This window comes from Erpetoichthys calabaricus, chromosome 5, assembly GCF_900747795.2.
Source record: "Erpetoichthys calabaricus chromosome 5, fErpCal1.3, whole genome shotgun sequence".
Taxonomy (NCBI): domain Eukaryota; kingdom Metazoa; phylum Chordata; class Cladistia; order Polypteriformes; family Polypteridae; genus Erpetoichthys; species Erpetoichthys calabaricus.
Genome location: NC_041398.2, coordinates 156,005,783 through 156,023,991, shown reverse-complemented (window position 1 = coordinate 156,023,991; position 18,209 = coordinate 156,005,783). Strand labels below are relative to the sequence as shown.

Below are 18,209 nucleotides of genomic sequence, written 5' to 3'. Positions count from 1 at the left end.
TGAGATGTGTCTGCTTCTTGATCTCTGTGAAGCATTTATCTGGACTAGAGGTTCAGTTAACTTGTGATTTCTGTGGGTGATGACTCTAATAAATGTATATGTATAGCAGAAGTTACTCTTTGTCTTTACTCTCTTGTGGGGCTCCTAAAAACAGGCGGTTTTATCATAGCATATAATATTTTTTGAAGCTGCACTTGAAGAAACTTTTAAAGTTCATGAAATATTCTAGACTGACTGACCTGCAATTGTGGACTAATAGTGGACTGAGTTTTCTCTTTGCTAAGTTCAGCTCCTCTTTCCATATTTTTGAACTAGTGCAACCAGAATTAATGCCCTTCAATCAAACAGGGCTATTTATACCCATACTACTTTCCCAAAATACAACCAATTGGCTCAAATAAGGAAAAAATTCTCAGACTAATTTTTGAAGAGGCACACATTTTAATAAAGATGAAACAATGACTGTAGTTTAACAGTAAATAGAAGTTTTGTTCTAAATGAAAACTAGTTGGGGGTGGAGGGTTGGGGGATTTGATGACAGTACTTTTAAATATAATATTAGTGTTTTCATACATACAAGAATTCATAAATCATATATTCAATCAGGTGGGTTCAAACTTTTCTATATATAGAAGAGGTGGTTCTTCTATACACATTATATAATATTTGAATAGAATCTAAAACTTAAGGTAGCTATATATGTTTTATTATGGTCATAAAATCCAAAATCTAATTATGTTATGATACCTGCTTTCAATTAAATATTTAGGCAATTTTACTTTATCAACGGGAATAATCAATTTACAGAATCTATATTTAAAAGACAACTAGTAAAAAATAAAAAAATACACCACTTACTTTATATTGTCTAGACAGCCAGAATCCGGTTTTAGTATTGCTGTATGATGAAACATTTTATATAGAGCAATCCCAAGGAAGATTACGTTTAGCTGGAACAAAAATAATTTAGGTATTAATTTACTATCATTTAAAAGTAAAAGATTAATTCAACTGTTCTTCAAATCACTAAATTTTAAATGACCATAGGTTCAATTGATTCTTTTCCTGGTATCTATATAAATATCTTACTTAAAACTAAAACAAAAAAAAACATTCATTCTGAAACATGTTCATAGTTTAAAATGCTGCTTACTAAGCATTCTCAAGCTTGGAAAAAAAAGATGCATTGGTAAATAAATTAAGTACAAGATCTGATTTGTGTCTTCTTACTGAAACGTGGCTTAGTAAATCTGACACTATTCCCTTAGATGAAGCATCACTAAACAGTTACACTTTCCTTCAAAAATCAAGAGGTATTGGTCAAGAAGGTAAAATTCTGTGTTATAAACTGCAAACTGCTTCTAAAAATGTTAGTAAATTTACATTCTCTGAAACACCCACATTAAATAAAAAATAAAACAGATTCCAGCACAACTGTAGTACATTTGTACACTGAATTTGGCAGGCTTTTATCTGACCTAACAATAAATTATAATCATATAGTGTAGATGGAGGCTTTCAATATGCACACTGATCTAGAAATTGACACATTGAGCAAATGTTATACTTATTTGTTAAGCCAGATTTAAACTTCACGCAATGCAATGTGTGCTCCAGCGGACACTACTGCTACGCAAGCAGTGTGCTGTTTATACTTGTACTTTAAGTAAACCCAGAAGATTCCACCAGGTGGCAGTGCGAGGTATCATCACTTTGAAAAAATGTTTGGCTTCGCTGTGCCTCTCATGAGACTTCTGAGGGCAGTCTCTCTGGGTACCTCTAAAGGGCCCTCCCACACTCTCCAAAATAACCTCTTGCATATTCTGAAACCTGCTCTCTGAACGTAATCTGCTGACTAGTTGCTGTTTCCCTTGAGAGCTTAAAGTTGATAATCTCATCTCTTTGTGGACCAGAAAGGTGAGATCCAGTCTACCAAGCCAAACTATGCCAGTGGGCTGAGAAGACTGAGAAGCAGTTATTATTTCAAAAAGGAAAATGCACTCCAACACAAGGAGAATCCTCCACTTGGACATAGAGTAGCAACAACAGGAACAGCTCCACACAACATCAGACATCATCTTTAGAAACTTGGTATTGTAAAACTATTTATCTGTGCCAAGATATACTGTACATTGTAAGGGACAACTGGCAGCACTCCCAAGAAATGGAAGGATGGGGAAGACAGCTTCTTTAGGGCACTGCCTCCCCCAGAACGCTAGATGGCAGCTCCCCTGGATTGCAGCGGTGTCTCGGATTCCCATAGGGCACCTTAGGACTTGGAGTTCTATAATTTTGCCCCTTGTTGGGTATCATGGGTGCTGCCAGGGGGTGCTGTGAAAATGGAGGAGCAATATGGCATGAGGTTTCCACCTGACCCAGAAGTGCTCACAGATCACGTGGGCAGAAGAGCAAAAGCACTTCCGGGTTGGTCAATATAAAAGTACTCACAGGGAAAACAAGAGTCGTTAGGTGGAGGATGAAGCTTGTTGAGTGGAGTGGAAGGAGGCAAAGACCAGAAAAAATGAAGGAAGAGTCATTGTGCTAAACTTGTATTGTACTTGTGGCTGTGGTGGTGGGAAACGGTTTATGAAGAGTTTTCCACACAATAAAAAAGGTTCTTGTATGCTTTTAATTTGTGCCCTGTGTTTGTTGTGTTGGGTTTGAGGAAGTTGGAACATCCCCTAGTGTTAACAATACATTACATACATACATATATATCTATACTAATAAAAGGCAAAGCCCTCACTCACTCACTCACTCACTCACTCACTCACTCACTCACTCACTCACTCATCACTAATTCTCCAACTTCCCGTGTAGGTGGAAGGCTGAAATTTGGCAGGCTCATTCCTTACAGCTTACTTACAAAAGTTAGGCAGGTTTCATTTCGAAATTCTACGCGTAATGGTCATAACTGGAACCTCTTTTTTGTCCATAGACTATAATGGAGGAGGCGGAGTCGTGTATCGCGTCATCACGCCTCCTACATAATCACGTGAACTGAAAACAAGGAGGAGCCCCAAAGAGCGCTGAAGAAAGCATTCTCCGTCAACCCCCACACTCCCCCCGCCCTTCCGCACATCACGGCATTTTCGTTAATGAAGTGAGGTAATACTCCAGCTCCACCTTCTTCACAAGTTCGTTCACCAAATTATTTGTCAATTATATTTCACAGTAAGAATTTACAGCATGACTCAAACGCGGGAATGAAGGTAAATGACGTTAATTGTTGAGTGTCTTTTAAATACTGTGTAAGCATACATATTAACACGTGCAATTAAACGTGTGCATTTACAGGGTGATTTCTCAGGCTTAAAAGCTCGCCTTTTATTAAAAAGGTAAATGCAAACTGTTTTCATTCTGAAGGGCACAAACCACGTTGGATTTCAGCCGTTAAACGCGCAAAAATGCCGGTACACCAGATAAATAAGCGCAACATATTATCAGTTGTATTGTATGCTTACAATACATATAGAAATGTGTTAATCGTTAACTAATAGTATGGGATGGTGTTTTTCGACTCAGCTACAGATGCCGATGTAGACCAGAACTGCTTTGGAAAAATATGAACGCCTTGGGGCCGATCTGGAAGAAGGTAGCGCAGCTCCTTGATTTAAGCGATTCCATGTCTTGGTGGGTTTGCATAGCTTATTGTCAATATCTTTACACCTGTTTTTAAGACTTATTGACTGAAACGGGCTTTCACGAAAAAAGTTAGGGCTTTGCTACAGGATACACCCTCCACAAGTTAAGGAAGTAAAAATAAAGGTATATATTTCTGTTTTATTTAAACCTTTTAAGTTCGTATGCATAGCCCCATTTGGCTGTTTTAGTTTTTTTTTTTTTCTTTCTTCAGTAATATTTAATCTCCTTAAAGAAAAACAACATATGCATTTTACTTTTTTTGTATCTCTTTAGTAATATTTTAGTGTAAAAGGATAACCAGTATTTATACCTTTTATGTTACTTTATAAAGTTATTTTACACAATGTTGAAAAATTAATAAGAACGCTACATATTTTGGCAGCTGCTGCTTTAATTTTCAATGAAATGAAAAAAGCTCTCCAAGACAAAACCTCAATGAAGAAGAAACAGTTTGCACTATCTAAAAAGGAGAAACCCTCATTTATAAAGGTTTGCTGCAGATGACTTAACTGAAAATAAATTAATAGTTCCTATGTGTATAATACATATTTATCTATTTGACTTATGCCTTTATTCCAGCAACTTGCAACATCTGAGATACAATTTGTTACATTACTTTTGTTTTTTGCAGCACAGGCAGGTGAAGTGACTTCCTCAGGGTCACACAGTGGTGTCAGTACCAGGATTTGAACTGACAAGCTCCGGGTTTGCTGAAATATTACTGAAAAAAGAAAAAAAACGAAAACGGGCAAATGGGGCTATGCATACAAATGTCCATCCATCCATTATCCAACCCGCTATATCCTAAATACAGGAGCCAATCCCTGCCAACACAGGGCACAAGGCAGGAAACAAACCCCGGGCAAGGTGCCAGCCCACCGCAGGGCGCACACACCCACACACACGGGACAATTTAGAATCGCCAATGCACCTAACCTGCATGTCTTTGGACTGTGGAAGGAAACCGGAGTACCCGGAGGAAACCCAGACAGACACGGGGAGAACATTCAAACTCCACACAGGGAAGCGAACCCGGGTCTCCTAACTGGCACCTTTCACTGCGCCACCATGCCGCCCGCATACAAACTTAAAAGGTTTAAATAAAACAGAAATATATACCTTTATTTTTACTTCCTTATCTTGTGGAGGGTGTATCCTGTAGCAAAGCCCTAACTTTTTTCATGAAAGCCCCTTTCAGTCAATAAGCCTTAAAAACAGGTGTAAAGCTAAACTTGCAGCACCGCTATTCAATTACACTTGCCTAACGCCTCTCCTAAGGGGAGATACTGTGGGATCTGGGCATCAGTCAAAGCACCAATCACAGGCCCGATTAGAAAGCGGGAAGCTGTGATTTGTCGTCTCCCTCCCATGTAACAATCACAGCCCGTGTTACAACACACTATGTATGTATGTGTATATGTATATATGTATATGTGTGTGTGTATGTATGTGTGTATATGTATGTGTATATATATGTTGATATGTGTATATATATATATATGTATATATATGTGGATGTGTATATGTGTGTATATATATATATATATATGTATATATGCATATATATGTATATGTAGATATGTGTATATGTAGATATGTATATATGTATATGTATATATATGTTTACATAACCTCTTTAACACACTACTTCTCCACTGCGAAGCGCGGGTTTTTTGCTAGTTGGTAACATAAACTAGAGACAAGTTTTCAGGTAAATACTTGTGTCAGCTGTGTCACCACCAATGATTTCTGTGAACTAACATAGTTAATGTTTATAGGATAAGAACAAAATCAAATAGCTACTTTAAACACAGTTTAAAATATGACAATGATCAAATGGTCATTGACAATGCTTTTATAATCATACGTAGAAGTTATGAGTTTGTGGGTCACAATTCTACATTTTATTGTCTTTGATTTTTCCATGTTCGATATTATTGATTTTATTTGAATGATTTGCATTGATTACTTTTTTACTCAGATCAGGAGCAGAGAAAGGGTGATTGGATTATTATTGAAGAAGGCACACCCTGAAGTTAAAGGGAACATAGGTTGTCGAAAAGCTAGCAAATGTGGAAGAATAATTTTAGGGTTACATAGGATTCTCCTTAAGGAAATAGCATTAAGGGTTAATAAATGTCAGAGACCTTCAGGCACTTTAGGAAGCCAGATAAAGGTCAAGTGAACAACAAGGACAAAAATGTAATACACTGAATGTACTGGAAGATAACTAAGTGATCAGATGACCTGTAATCAACAAGATCGGACACTTGTCGTATATACTGAAATTTCAAGGATGGTGGCTCAACTCAAAGGGATAAAGAATATTAAGAATATAGTAAAATAGACTTTTATTTTATATAGATCATTTGGTTGTAAACCAACCAGAGTAAATGTGTGCATTGATTGACACTGCTATGTAAATTTAGTTGCTTATAAAATACACCTTTAGTATTTGACCATTCTGATCATGCTGTAACGGACAGCTGTGAAAAATGTCCCCTCCTCAGCTTGGTGCTAAGGAGTAATTAAATGATGCAAGGAACAGTTTTTCTTTCTGCCAGGTTATTGACTTGATAGGTTTTATCAGACTTGTCTTAGTAGAGAATAAGTTTCTTTAATTAATATGTTTGATGAGTCATTCGCGAGGCATGCAACACCCAAGAATTGGTCACATAAAGAGTTTAGCAAAAAAAAACACAACATTATACTGAGAACACATTAATGATATACTTGTCTAAACACATACTGTATTTCAACTGAACAATACCTGTCCACATTTTTTCCCCTTTTCAACACACATAATACGTGAGAATCCCTGAAGCCTACGAAAAAACTTGTAATCCCGGGCCACCTTAAATTCCTTTGCACCTCTCTGTTAGCATCTTTTGTTTTGCAAATGTGTTGATCAGCACAAGCAGCAAGCAGCCTGTTATCACCATCCCCCACACCGGCAGAGCTGAGGTCAGTCGCAAAGTTTTCAGAACTCCGGTCTCTTTATCTAAATAGTGAGATGCCTGGAGTTGAATAGGGTAAATAATATATTGTTATTTGGAATACATACATTTCATGTGTGTTCCGTGTCTACAATGATCTGTGTAAGTGTAGAATGACAGGAACTGCTGAACACATAGCTAAAACAGAAACTTTTTCCGTGTTATACTAATAATGACTTGAAGTGTATAATGTGTGAAGACTTTAGTTCAAATATCAAAAAGACACGTGCACTTTCATTCAAGAATATAACCAAAAAAAAACAAAAAACATTCGATTTACATGTTGATATCAATGAGTTAAAAACCCAAATGTCAATTGACAAGAAGTTGCAATACATTCTTGAATGATACAGAAGTAAGAACTGCTGCTTTATACTCCAAAGGTACTGGGCTCAAGACCGAGCGCTCTGCGTTTTGAGTAGTGAGCTGCTATTATTATTACTATAATATAATAAAAACATACAGAGGACTGGGACCTTGTGAAGTGGGGTCCAGCCTCACGTAGGGAGGCAAAAATGGGGGGGGGGGGGGGGATAAGGGGGGAGAGAAAGAGAGCAAGCTATATCTAATCTATTATTTTAATCCTTAATGATAACTACCAATATAACAATAGGCTGCATGGCAATAACTTGTGGGAAAACTGGAAATTAAGGTTAAAGCTGTCTCACTTCCAGTCAAGACTATAAAATGACATCAAAAATTCAGAATCAATGTCTCCATGATGGGACAGTTAACTTTATCAGCTGGAATGTTAAAGACCTGAATCACAAATTAAACAGAAAGAAAGTATTCTCTCACCTAACAGGTTTAAATGCTAAAATAGTATTTTTACAGGAGACCCACTTACTAAGTAAGGATTAGTTCTGGCTGCAAAAAGACTGGACAGGCCAAACGTTCCATTCCAGCTTTACAAAGAAAACTAGAGGTGTGGGAATTCTCACACATAGAACAGTCTCATTTGTGGCATCAGATGTAGTATCTGATCCTGAAGAGAGATATGTGATAGTCATGGGCAATTTATTTAACTATAAAGTGATTTTGATAAATGTTTATGTACCCAATGTCGATGATAGGGAATTTATGCAAAATGTATTTGTATCCATTCCCAATGTGAACACTCATAAGATTATAATGGCTGGGGACTTTAATTGTGTTTTAAATCTACTCTTAGATAGGACTCCTGTCACAGGGGGGAATGACATCTAACACTGCAAAGACAATTACACAGTTTTAAACTGACCACAACCTATCAGACCCCTGGAGATTTCTAAACCCAAACTCAAGAACATATTCCTTCTACTCACCAGTGCATCATTGTTACTCAATAATTGATTGTTTCTTTATAGATAATAATTTCTTGCCTACGGTTAAATCTTGCAAGTGCGACGCTATTGTTATTTCCGACCTTGCCCCTATGATCTTGGAGCTAAAATCATTAGGCCCCACACACTCATCTCGCAGATGGCATCTTAACCCACTTCTATTAGCAGACAAGAACTGTACAGAATTTATATCCAAACAGATCAGTTTCTTCCTAGAGACAAATACATCCTCAGAGGTCTCTGCAGGAATACTCTGGGAAACTCTAAAGGCCTTCTTAAGAGGACAGATTATTTCATATCTTTCCCACAGAAATAAATTAGAAACCAATAAGGTATCAGAGCTAACCAGCGAAATTACTAGAATAGATGAAGAACATGCCAGGTGTTCAAGTGAGGCTCTTCATAGGAAAAGGCAGGCTCTGCATTCAGAGCTCAACCTCTTAACAACCAAAGAAACTGAACAACTCATTTTTAAATCAAGATATCATTACTATGAACACGGAGAGTAAGCTAATAAGCTCTTAGTTTAACAAATCCACAAGCAATGCAATCCCAGCAATCACCAACATGAACGGGGATAAAATCATTGACCATAAAAATATAATGCACACATTCAGAGACTACTATAAATCCTTATATTCTACTGAGTTTAAAGAAGACAACACACAATCTAATGCATTTCTAGATACAGTGGAACCTCGGTTCACGACCATAATTCGTTCCAAAACTCTGGTCTTAAACCAATTTGGTCGTGAACCGAAGCAATTTCCCCCATAGGATTGTATGTAAATACAATTAATCCATTCCAGACCATGCGAACTGTATGTAACTATATATTTTTTTTAAGTTTTTAAGCACAAATATAGTTAATTAAACCATAGAATGCACAGCATAATAGTAAACTAAATGTAAAAACATTGAATAACACTGAGAAAACCTTGAACAACAGAGAAAACTAACACTGCAATAGTTCGCGCTACAGCGCTACCAACCGCTGGCTAAAAACACTTTTTTTGAGTTTTAAGCACAGGGAAAAAAATTAACATTTGAAAAAATCCGTAATTTAATAAACCACCAAGAAAAGTAACATTGCAACAATGCACGCTGCGAACCGATCACTGTAAACAGAAGTGAAAACAAAATCAAGCCCAGTGCATTGTTTAACTGCCTTCCTACCTTATGTGTCCAGCTATCTCTCTCGCACTGCCTGTGAATGTGTCTCTCTCTCTCTCACGCTGCCTGTGTGTCTGCGTCTCTATCTCTCTTGCGCGCTGCCTGTGTGTGTGCGTCTGTCTCTCTCTCGCGCTGCCTGTGTGTGTGCGTCTCTCTCTCTCGCGCTGCCTCTGTGTGTGTGTGTGTGTTGCGCTCTCTCTCTCTTGCTCACTGCACAGGAAATGTATAGGGAGAGACTGAACATATACAAACCGAAAGGGAAACTGGCTTGTTCGTATACCGAGTGTGTGGTCGTGAACCGAGGCAAAAGTTTGGCGAACTTTTTGGTCGTAAATCGATTTGTACGTGTACCGAGAAGTTCGTGAACCGAGGTTCCACTGTACATTACAGATACCACAAACAGATACTTTTAGTGCAGAGGAACTGGATAAACCTTTGGCGCTGTCAGAATTACTAGATGCTGTAAAGTCATTTCAAATTGGGAAGCAGCAGGCCCTGATGGCTACCCTGTACAATTTTATAAGAAATTCTCCACTCAGCTAAATCCCCTCTTATTATCAACATTTAAAGAAGTTAGAGACAATCAAATTCTACCTCAAATTTTTCACCAAGCATTAATCACCGTCTTTCCTAAACAAAATAAGGACTTGTCACAATGTGCATCATACAGACTAATTTCACTTCTGAATAATGATGTTAAGATACTCTCCAAAGTCCTAGCTAGAAGGATGGAGAAAGTGCTGCCTTCAGTAATATCACAAGATCAAACTGGATTTATTAAAGGCTGACACTTAGCTCCCAATCTTCGACGCCTGTTTAATGTAATATATTCACCAGCAAAGTCAAACACCCCAGAGATATTATTATCATTGGATGAAGAAAAAGTATTCAACATGATTGAGTGGAACTACCTTTTCACTACATTAGAGAAATTCGGGTTTGGCCCGAACATTTGTGGATGGATCAAACTACTGTATACCAATCCAGAAGCTTCAGTTTGTATTAACATTTGTTCAGACTACTTTAAACTAGAACGTGGTACTAGGCAAGGATGCCCCTTGTCACCACTGTTATTTGCAATCGCCATGGAACCACTGGCAGTTCACTGTCGAAATGCTTATCAGATAAAGGGGATTTTCAGAGAAGGACTTGAACAGAAAATTTCTCTATATGCAGATGATATGGTTTTGTATATATCAGACCCACAAAATACTGTGCCTGCAGTCTTAACAGCACTTTCACAATTTCAAAAGATCTCTGGTCTCAGAATTAATTTGAATAAAAGTGTGCTCTTTCCAGTGAATTCTCAAGTATATAATATCATATATATATAATTAGACACCTTCCCTTTTATTATTGCAGATCAGTTTAAATACCAAGGGGTAAATATCACAAGTAAATATAAAGCTCTTTATCAACAAAATTTCACCGTCTGTATGGAAAAAAGTAAGCAAGACTTGCATAGATGGTTAACCCTTCATCTCACTCTAGCTGGAAAAATTAACATTGTTAAGATGAATATCCTCCCTAAGCTTCTCTTTTTATTTCAAAACATTCCAATATACATTAATAAATAATTTTTTAAGCAATTAGATTCAACCATAACCTCAATTATTTGGAACTCAATACATCCACGTATCCAAAGAGCGACCCTACAAACACCTAAGGCAGAAGGTGGCATGGCTCTACCTAACTTTCAGTTTTACTACTGGGCAGCAAACATACAAGCTATGAAGACCTGGGGGGTATTTTTCGTACGTCGCTTAAATCATCCGAAATCAGGTGCCTCATCTTGGATAAGTTAATGCCGGTGACACTCATCCGGGATAGGTCGGTTTTTCAAACGCAGCCGTGTATTACATTAGTCTAGCTGGATCTAATCATTCGAGATGAATGCGCATGCCCACACTGAGTGAAAAGCCCATATATATTGAGTCTAGAAAACATGATCAGCAAGTCTTTGATAGGCTGTAACAAAATGATGAAAGAACAGGCGCATTTTTTTTCATACACGCGGCGCAAGACCTTTTATTTGAAGGACATGAAGAATTTCAAGATTTAATATGCACAAGAGGTAACACTGCAAAAGCAGCCCAGACCAGAAAAGATGGCTGGCAAAAAGTGGCCGACAAATTAAACGCTAAGTAGTGTGCATTGTACTTACTGAATGCAGCGTTTCATTTCCTATGTGTCAGATTAATTATTATTTAATATGTCATAATTCCAGATCAAATGTGAGCACAAAGAGAACATGGGAACAGGTTAAAGTGAAGTATAAGAATATACTTCAAACTGGTAAATATTGGTATATAACTATTTAAAGAATTGTTGACATAATTATATATAATATAAAAAACATTAATTTTAAAGTTAATAAGAAGGCAGACAAGCAAAAAACAGCTGGAGGTCCACGCAGTCCAGACCTAACCCCTGCAGAAGAGTTGGCTCTCCAGCAAAATGCTCATCAACCTGTTTCTGAGGACATTCCAGGGGGAAGCTCCTCCTCAGAACCAGTGGCAGGATGCAGTGGTCACTTCATTTCAGGTAAAGGATGGTCACTGCATATATTTGTCCTCCATGTGTGCCATAGGTATGTTCCATATAGCCCTCTTTTTTGTTGGGTCAGTTGCAGGGAATGTCATATCCCTTGAACCTGTGTCTGATCAACGAGATACTGACGAAGGTCAAATATTTGATGAAGACACTGTGTCTGATTATTCATCAGGAGGAGAGGTACATTTTCCAAATAATGTTTGATCAAACTCCACTCTGATCAGTCCCATGTGCCCCAGTCACATTTGGAAATCCTGGTAATGAGAATGTTAGGCTAATTGAGATTTTTCATGGAACTGTGGGTGTTTTAGCCTGTGTATTACCTACCTGCAATGGCATGAAACGCCTCTTTTATTGTCTGCACACGCAGGTGTCCAGGAAACACAATGAAAACCCGAAGGAAATATTTCAGAGCCAAACAGACTTTACGAATTGCCTGGCAAACTGCACTTTTAGATAGATTTTCTGCATTGCCTACAGTATATAAAAAAGTGCCACTTGTAAAAAACCTCAAAGCAATGCATACTGTCTGTGTGGTTATGAGAGCCCAACTTCGCCTAGTTTGACTTCGAATATAAGGTGCTAATAAATCTTTGAGGTACAATATTCCCACTCGGCTAAAGCGGAATCTTTCGAAAAGAATTTCCTCCAAGAGCAATAAAGGATCTTGCAGATCGCACAAACCCCTCTCTATATGAGATTCTCATCTTATAATTTGCGCACCAATATCAATTGTTTGCTCATTCATGAATGGCGAAGCCATGACTGAATGAATTCCACGCACAGACACTGATTACGTGTGTGAGCTAATCCTTGTTTACGTAGAACAAACCTGCTCCGAGCAGGTTTGAGGATTAGGATGTGTTGCTATGACAACACTTCCAGCAAGAGTTTCAAAAAACCGACAGATCCAGGATCGGGCCAAATCGTCAACAATTACATCCGGCTAAACGACTAATCCACGCACGAAAAATACCCCCCTGGACGCAAATAGATGAACATACACAGGCTTGGTCAGCAATAGAAATACAATCTTGCAGTACTTCTTTATATTCCCTGCTTTGTGCCCCAATACATGCAAGTTGTCGCCAATACACTAATAACCCAATTGTACTTCACTCATTCAGAATATGGAATCAATGTAGAAAGAATTTTAAGATGGAGAATCTTTTATCTGTGGCACCTCTGCATGTGAACCACCTTTTTCAACCCTCGCAAACACATGCAGCTTTTAATATCTGGAAAACATTTGGGAATAATTGCTTAGAGATCTTTATATAGACAACATCTTTGCATCCTATGAACAATTACATTCCAAATTTAACATTCCAGCAACACATTTCTTTCACTATCTTCAAAATAGAAACTTTGTCAAACGGACCCTGCCCGATTTCCCCCATCTCGCACCTTCCTCTATGCTGGAAAAAATATTGCTCAGTTTGGAGGACTCAGACAGCATTTCTGCAATATATAAAATTATTTTACAGTTTTTCCCTTTCAAAAATCCAAGAGGACAATGGGAAAAAGATCTATCACTCAACTCATCAGAAAAGGAGTGGAAGGTAGCAATGCAGAGAATCCACCAAATTAACATCATTCTGGACAAAAATTTTTAAATGCCTTTCAGACAGCCTTGGTGTCACAATCCCTCCTAACCCATTAACAGCTGTGTTTGGTCTTCTTCCAGATGGGCTTAAAGCGGAAAAGGACAAACAAACTGTGATTGCCTTCACTACACTATTGGCACGCAGACTTATTTTGCTAAACTGGAAGAATCCTAACTCTCCTCTTTTAAGTCAGTGGGTAACTGATGTTTTATACTATCTGAAATTGGAAAAAATTAAATTCTCAGTTAAAGGATCTGTGCAGAACTTTTTCAAAACCTGGCAGGATCTAATCAATAATATTTTAGAATAAGCTCTTAAAGCACTGAGGAAATAGGTTCTCTTCCCAGTTTTTTATTTTTTTTATCTGCCTATTAAACTTATCAATCTATGTATTTTGACCAGCTTTAACATTTACTCCACTGGCCATGCTCTCTTTCTCAGGGGTGGGGGTTGGGTTGATTTGTTTTCAATCCTATTTTTTGTTAAAATTTGATCTATCTGTATGGAATGATTACAATAAAATCAAAAATTTGAAAATAAATAAATAAAAACATACATTTGATTTGAGTCTGTAACAACCTATGTAAATTTTGGCCACTTGTAAAAGTTAGCGCTTGTTTTTTTATTCAGTTTTATTCTGTCAGTGACGTCCACATGGTACAACGAACTTCCCTTTCCCTCTCTGAGTTGATGGCATTTATATCCATTCTTTTCACAACAGCAGTGATGACAACAGTTGGTGCTGTGGTTGATGTCTATTCAGAATTATTTGTTGTACTGGCAATCAAAGATACAATGTCCTTTGACCGTTATCAGACTACCGTGCAGCATTTGCACTTTGACAACAAAAACACCCATGTAGAACATTTGAAAAATGACAGATTTTCTGCAATCTTGGACATCTGGCAACATTTTGTTGAGTACTGTGTTTTGAGCTACAACTCAGGGCAACGACTTTCCAAGTCTGTGGTTATAAAGCTTATGAACCCATTTCTGGGCAAAGGCAGAACCGTAACAACAGACAGCTTCTTCACAGCGCTTTCGCAGGCTAATAGACTGCTGCTCCGTGACGCAACTCTGCTTTATACCATAAGAAAAATGGGACTTCCACCTGCAACTAAAGTCACTTCAGTACGCAAGAAATTCGCCATGCTAGTGTTTACATCTGGCAGTGCCATCCTGGCGGTGTATGCGTCCAAAAAGAAGAAGCTTTTGATGTCAGTCTGTAACACCTGATGTAAATTTTTGCTACCTTTAACAGATATCGTTGAAGGTATATAAGCAGAAACACAAACATTGATGAATCATGTCTTCATGGTAACTTGTTGTCACTTGATTGTTTTGTTATTCAGTTTCATTCTTGAATAAAAGCACACTTTTTTGTTATACCTTTGTGAAAGTGTTTATTTTATATTCCAGTAACCACCTGAATTAGATTGAATTTGTCTCTGCCTCCCTCTGATTTACATATATTTTTTAAGTTTCAGCACTGAGTTATTCCAAAAAAAAAGAGGTTAAAAAATGTAATCAGTACAGGTGACAGGGCTTTTTAAAGAAAACAATGGGATTGTTGTACAGTTATGTTGTGGTGTACATTACTGTGTACTCTCTTTGATATATTTTATATGCAGGCTTGATCTTGAATGTATACATATATATGTTACTACCAATGGGAGAGAATTTTTTTTTTCCCATAAGGAGGGTGGTGGAATTTTTTGTTAATGCTGGGAGGAGATTTCAATTGTACTGACAATTATGTGTTAGATTGTAATTGCTGTGGACCAAGTTCTAAACAGTCAGATCTAGTGAATGTTTGTAGTAAGTTCCCATTAGTTACAGAGTACACCTAGGTAAAGGGATTACATGGGTATTTTTTTTACATTGTTTTTATTGTACAAGTCACAATCTAAATATTATCACTGTTGCTTATACAGTGGTACAACTTCCCAGTGCTTCAATGGTTTTTTGCGGAGAGGATGCTTGTTTTATTAAATTTTTGAGTACATTTGTTTACTTCACCTAAACAATGGTGGACCGTTTCTAGAGTTAAAAAAAAAAGTCATTTCACAAGATTATAGAGAGGAAACTACCAGAATGTGCCTATAGATTATGAAAACATTGCAGGAGGACATTTCCAAAGCACAGAATGCCTTACAACATGCAATTAATGAAGAGATTTATTCTGTTTTTACATCTAAAAATGCTCACTTACTGAACTTTTGGAATGATGTGCTCAAGGTGCTCTAGTGATTTTACACTTTGAGAATTTAAAATTTGTATTTAGCCTGGCAAAGACAAAACCCCAGTTTTCTCAACTGATTCATGTGATGCATGATGCCAATGGTAGGGGCCTGTGCAATGTTAAGGATATTAGATACTTTACTATTTCATTTTATACAAATTTATTTAAAGACAATTATATGATGATTCGCCAACGGCTGATTTTTTGGATGGACAATGATTAATACTAGTTTTAAGCTACAATTAATCACTGAGCTTACCTTTCAGGAGATTTCAGACGTTCTGACTTAAACAATGCAAAGACTTCAGGGACAGATACAATTTTCAGTTTTTTTTGGTATTTAATAAAAATCAATATGGAAAAGTTAATATCATGATTTTCAGCACTTTTGATTTTCCCCCAGCTTCTTCTGTATGTTAAATAAGATCTACAAATTCCTCAGCCTTCATTTTAAGCATTTTTACATTGACTCTGGTAATGTTGCTTGGCAGTAATGCACATGGGAAAACAACGAGGATCAGTATTGGAAGAGTTTAGAATAGGCAGTATTAGTGCTGCTGTCTATAAAGGGTTTGGCTTTCCAGGGATGACAGTTCAAGCAGAACAACATCTAAAGATAAAACATGCTACTGCAAATGAAAAGGCCATCCAGGCCTATGTGGCATCTGCAATGTTCTTTTCTGCCTCCTCAGCAAAATAGGTCCTATGGAAATATATCTACATGGATTTTACTGGATGTTTATATATACAATCACACTGGATAACTGGAATACAGCATGCACAGATGCAAGAATGTATAATATGATTAAGGACTTATTTTAATTAAGCACTTGTTTTACTATATGATTCTGTACCTCATAATATATTATTTTAAAAGTGTATTGTACTCTCACCAATATAGTTTAAACACTGTTATGCACTGATATGCAGTAAGTCTTACATGTACCAATGTGAAATAACACCATGAAAGCTAATGCCGAAGACTGGGTGAAGGATTAGCAATAAGGAGACATGGTTAAAAACCATATCAAACAAACAAGGTAGACTGCATGAGCTACACAAACAGAGGCCACCAAGAGGTAAGCAAGCCTTTACTTTAATATAGAAATGTTTTTGCAGCTCACCTCAGAAACTGCCTACAGCACTGGGACATCTTGATAGGTCTCTCCAAATTTAAACTAAAAGTTATGAGTCAAACCACTATTTTCAGGTGAGTACATGTGTGAAGAGAGTGTGTGAAGCAGTGTTTGTAGAAGAAAAATCATGAAAGACCTATGTATACTACTTTGTAAAAAGCACTGTAAAAGGAACTGTAGCAAAGATCTGAATTGGTAGGCAAAGACCTACTTGTACCACTTTGTGAAAGGCACCATAAAAGGCACTATAGCAAAAATATGAATGGGTAGGCCTGCGGATACCGCTTTGCTGTGGGGTTGTAAGGCAGTATACTGTATATTGCATTATAGTGAAGGGTTGAATAGAAAATTCCTGTGATTATCATTTTGTTCTGGTGCTCTATGGTGCTATATAGGGTAATGTAGCAAAGGGCCGAATAGACAGGTGTAAATCCTGTAAAACACCTGCTTTCTTTATGTCGAGGAAGTGTATCAAGGAAGGGAATGTTTTTACAGGTCACAACACAGTTTAAAAAAAATAAGTGTTCAAAGTGAAAGTGTGTGCATACATGTATGTGGCATGGTTGCATGAGTGTTGTTTTAAACTATCAGGAGGAATGGAGCACAGAATAGACAGAATAAAGAAAATTACAAAAATTATACATATAAACAAAAAAAGGTTGCATTTGAGAGCATTCAAGTTCATGCTACTAAAGCAGACAAATAATTTCAGTAATTGAAGTGCACATAGGAAAGTTAGGTGTGGGATGGCTGCTCTCACTCAAGTGTACAAATGTATTGACTAGAGAAAAATGAGAGAATACAAAGATTTGATACAAAGGAGACACATGTACAAATGAACATAAAAACTTGTTATTGAGAAGCATAACTGAAGTAAGCTTAACTTAAATAACAAATATAGAAGAAGTGAGAGAGAAGTGGCTGTATGTGAATTAGGAAGGCATATTAGGTAGAGATCGGACAGTAAAGTTAAGAAGAGTTAGCAGTCAAAATACTTGTGCTTTATTTTACTTCCTACTGAAGAACAAGTTGAGCCTTATTTACTGATTGCAAAGTAAAACATCTACAGGAGAGGAGTAGGAGTGACCAAAAAGAAAAAAAAAAAGTTAAACGAACCAGAAATGGAGATCTCACTGAGAACAGTCAGTTGTTTGACAAATAACAGAACAGCGCTTTTACAGTAGCAGGCTGTGACCAAACTGACCATAAGAAAAATATTAGTGAGCACAGTTCCAGACAAAGAAAATGTGCCCTCATTAAGATCAGCAATGGGTAGACTAAGAATTCAATGAATAGAGATGAATAAAACTGCTGTTGACATCCAGTGTGCTGGAAACCTGTTGTACAAAGAGGAGATATGCAGCATTTCTGTTTATAACATTTTATTGATTTTATTAAAACCAAATAACATTCCATACAAGCAAGACAAATTTTACAGAACTAAAATCAACTCCCACCCGCTGAGAAAGAGAGCTAGGCCAAAGTTTGTCGAAACGAACAATAAGGCTTCTAGGTTTTGAGGCATTTGATCCATG

At 37.2% G+C, this 18,209-nt stretch overlaps 1 protein-coding gene across 12 annotated transcripts in view; it reads right to left on the bottom strand.

Annotated features, from left to right (window-relative positions):
• The window catches only part of adgrl3.1 (adhesion G protein-coupled receptor L3.1), a 1,303,645-nt gene that overhangs the window by 279,922 nt on the left and 1,005,514 nt on the right, over positions 1-18,209 (bottom strand). For all 12 annotated transcript variants that reach the window (XM_051927733.1, XM_028802158.2, XM_051927732.1 and 9 more), the window contains one exon: positions 859-950. In XM_051927733.1, coding sequence (XP_051783693.1) covers positions 859-950 — 92 coding nt within the window. The remainder of the gene's footprint in view (positions 1-858; positions 951-18,209) is intronic.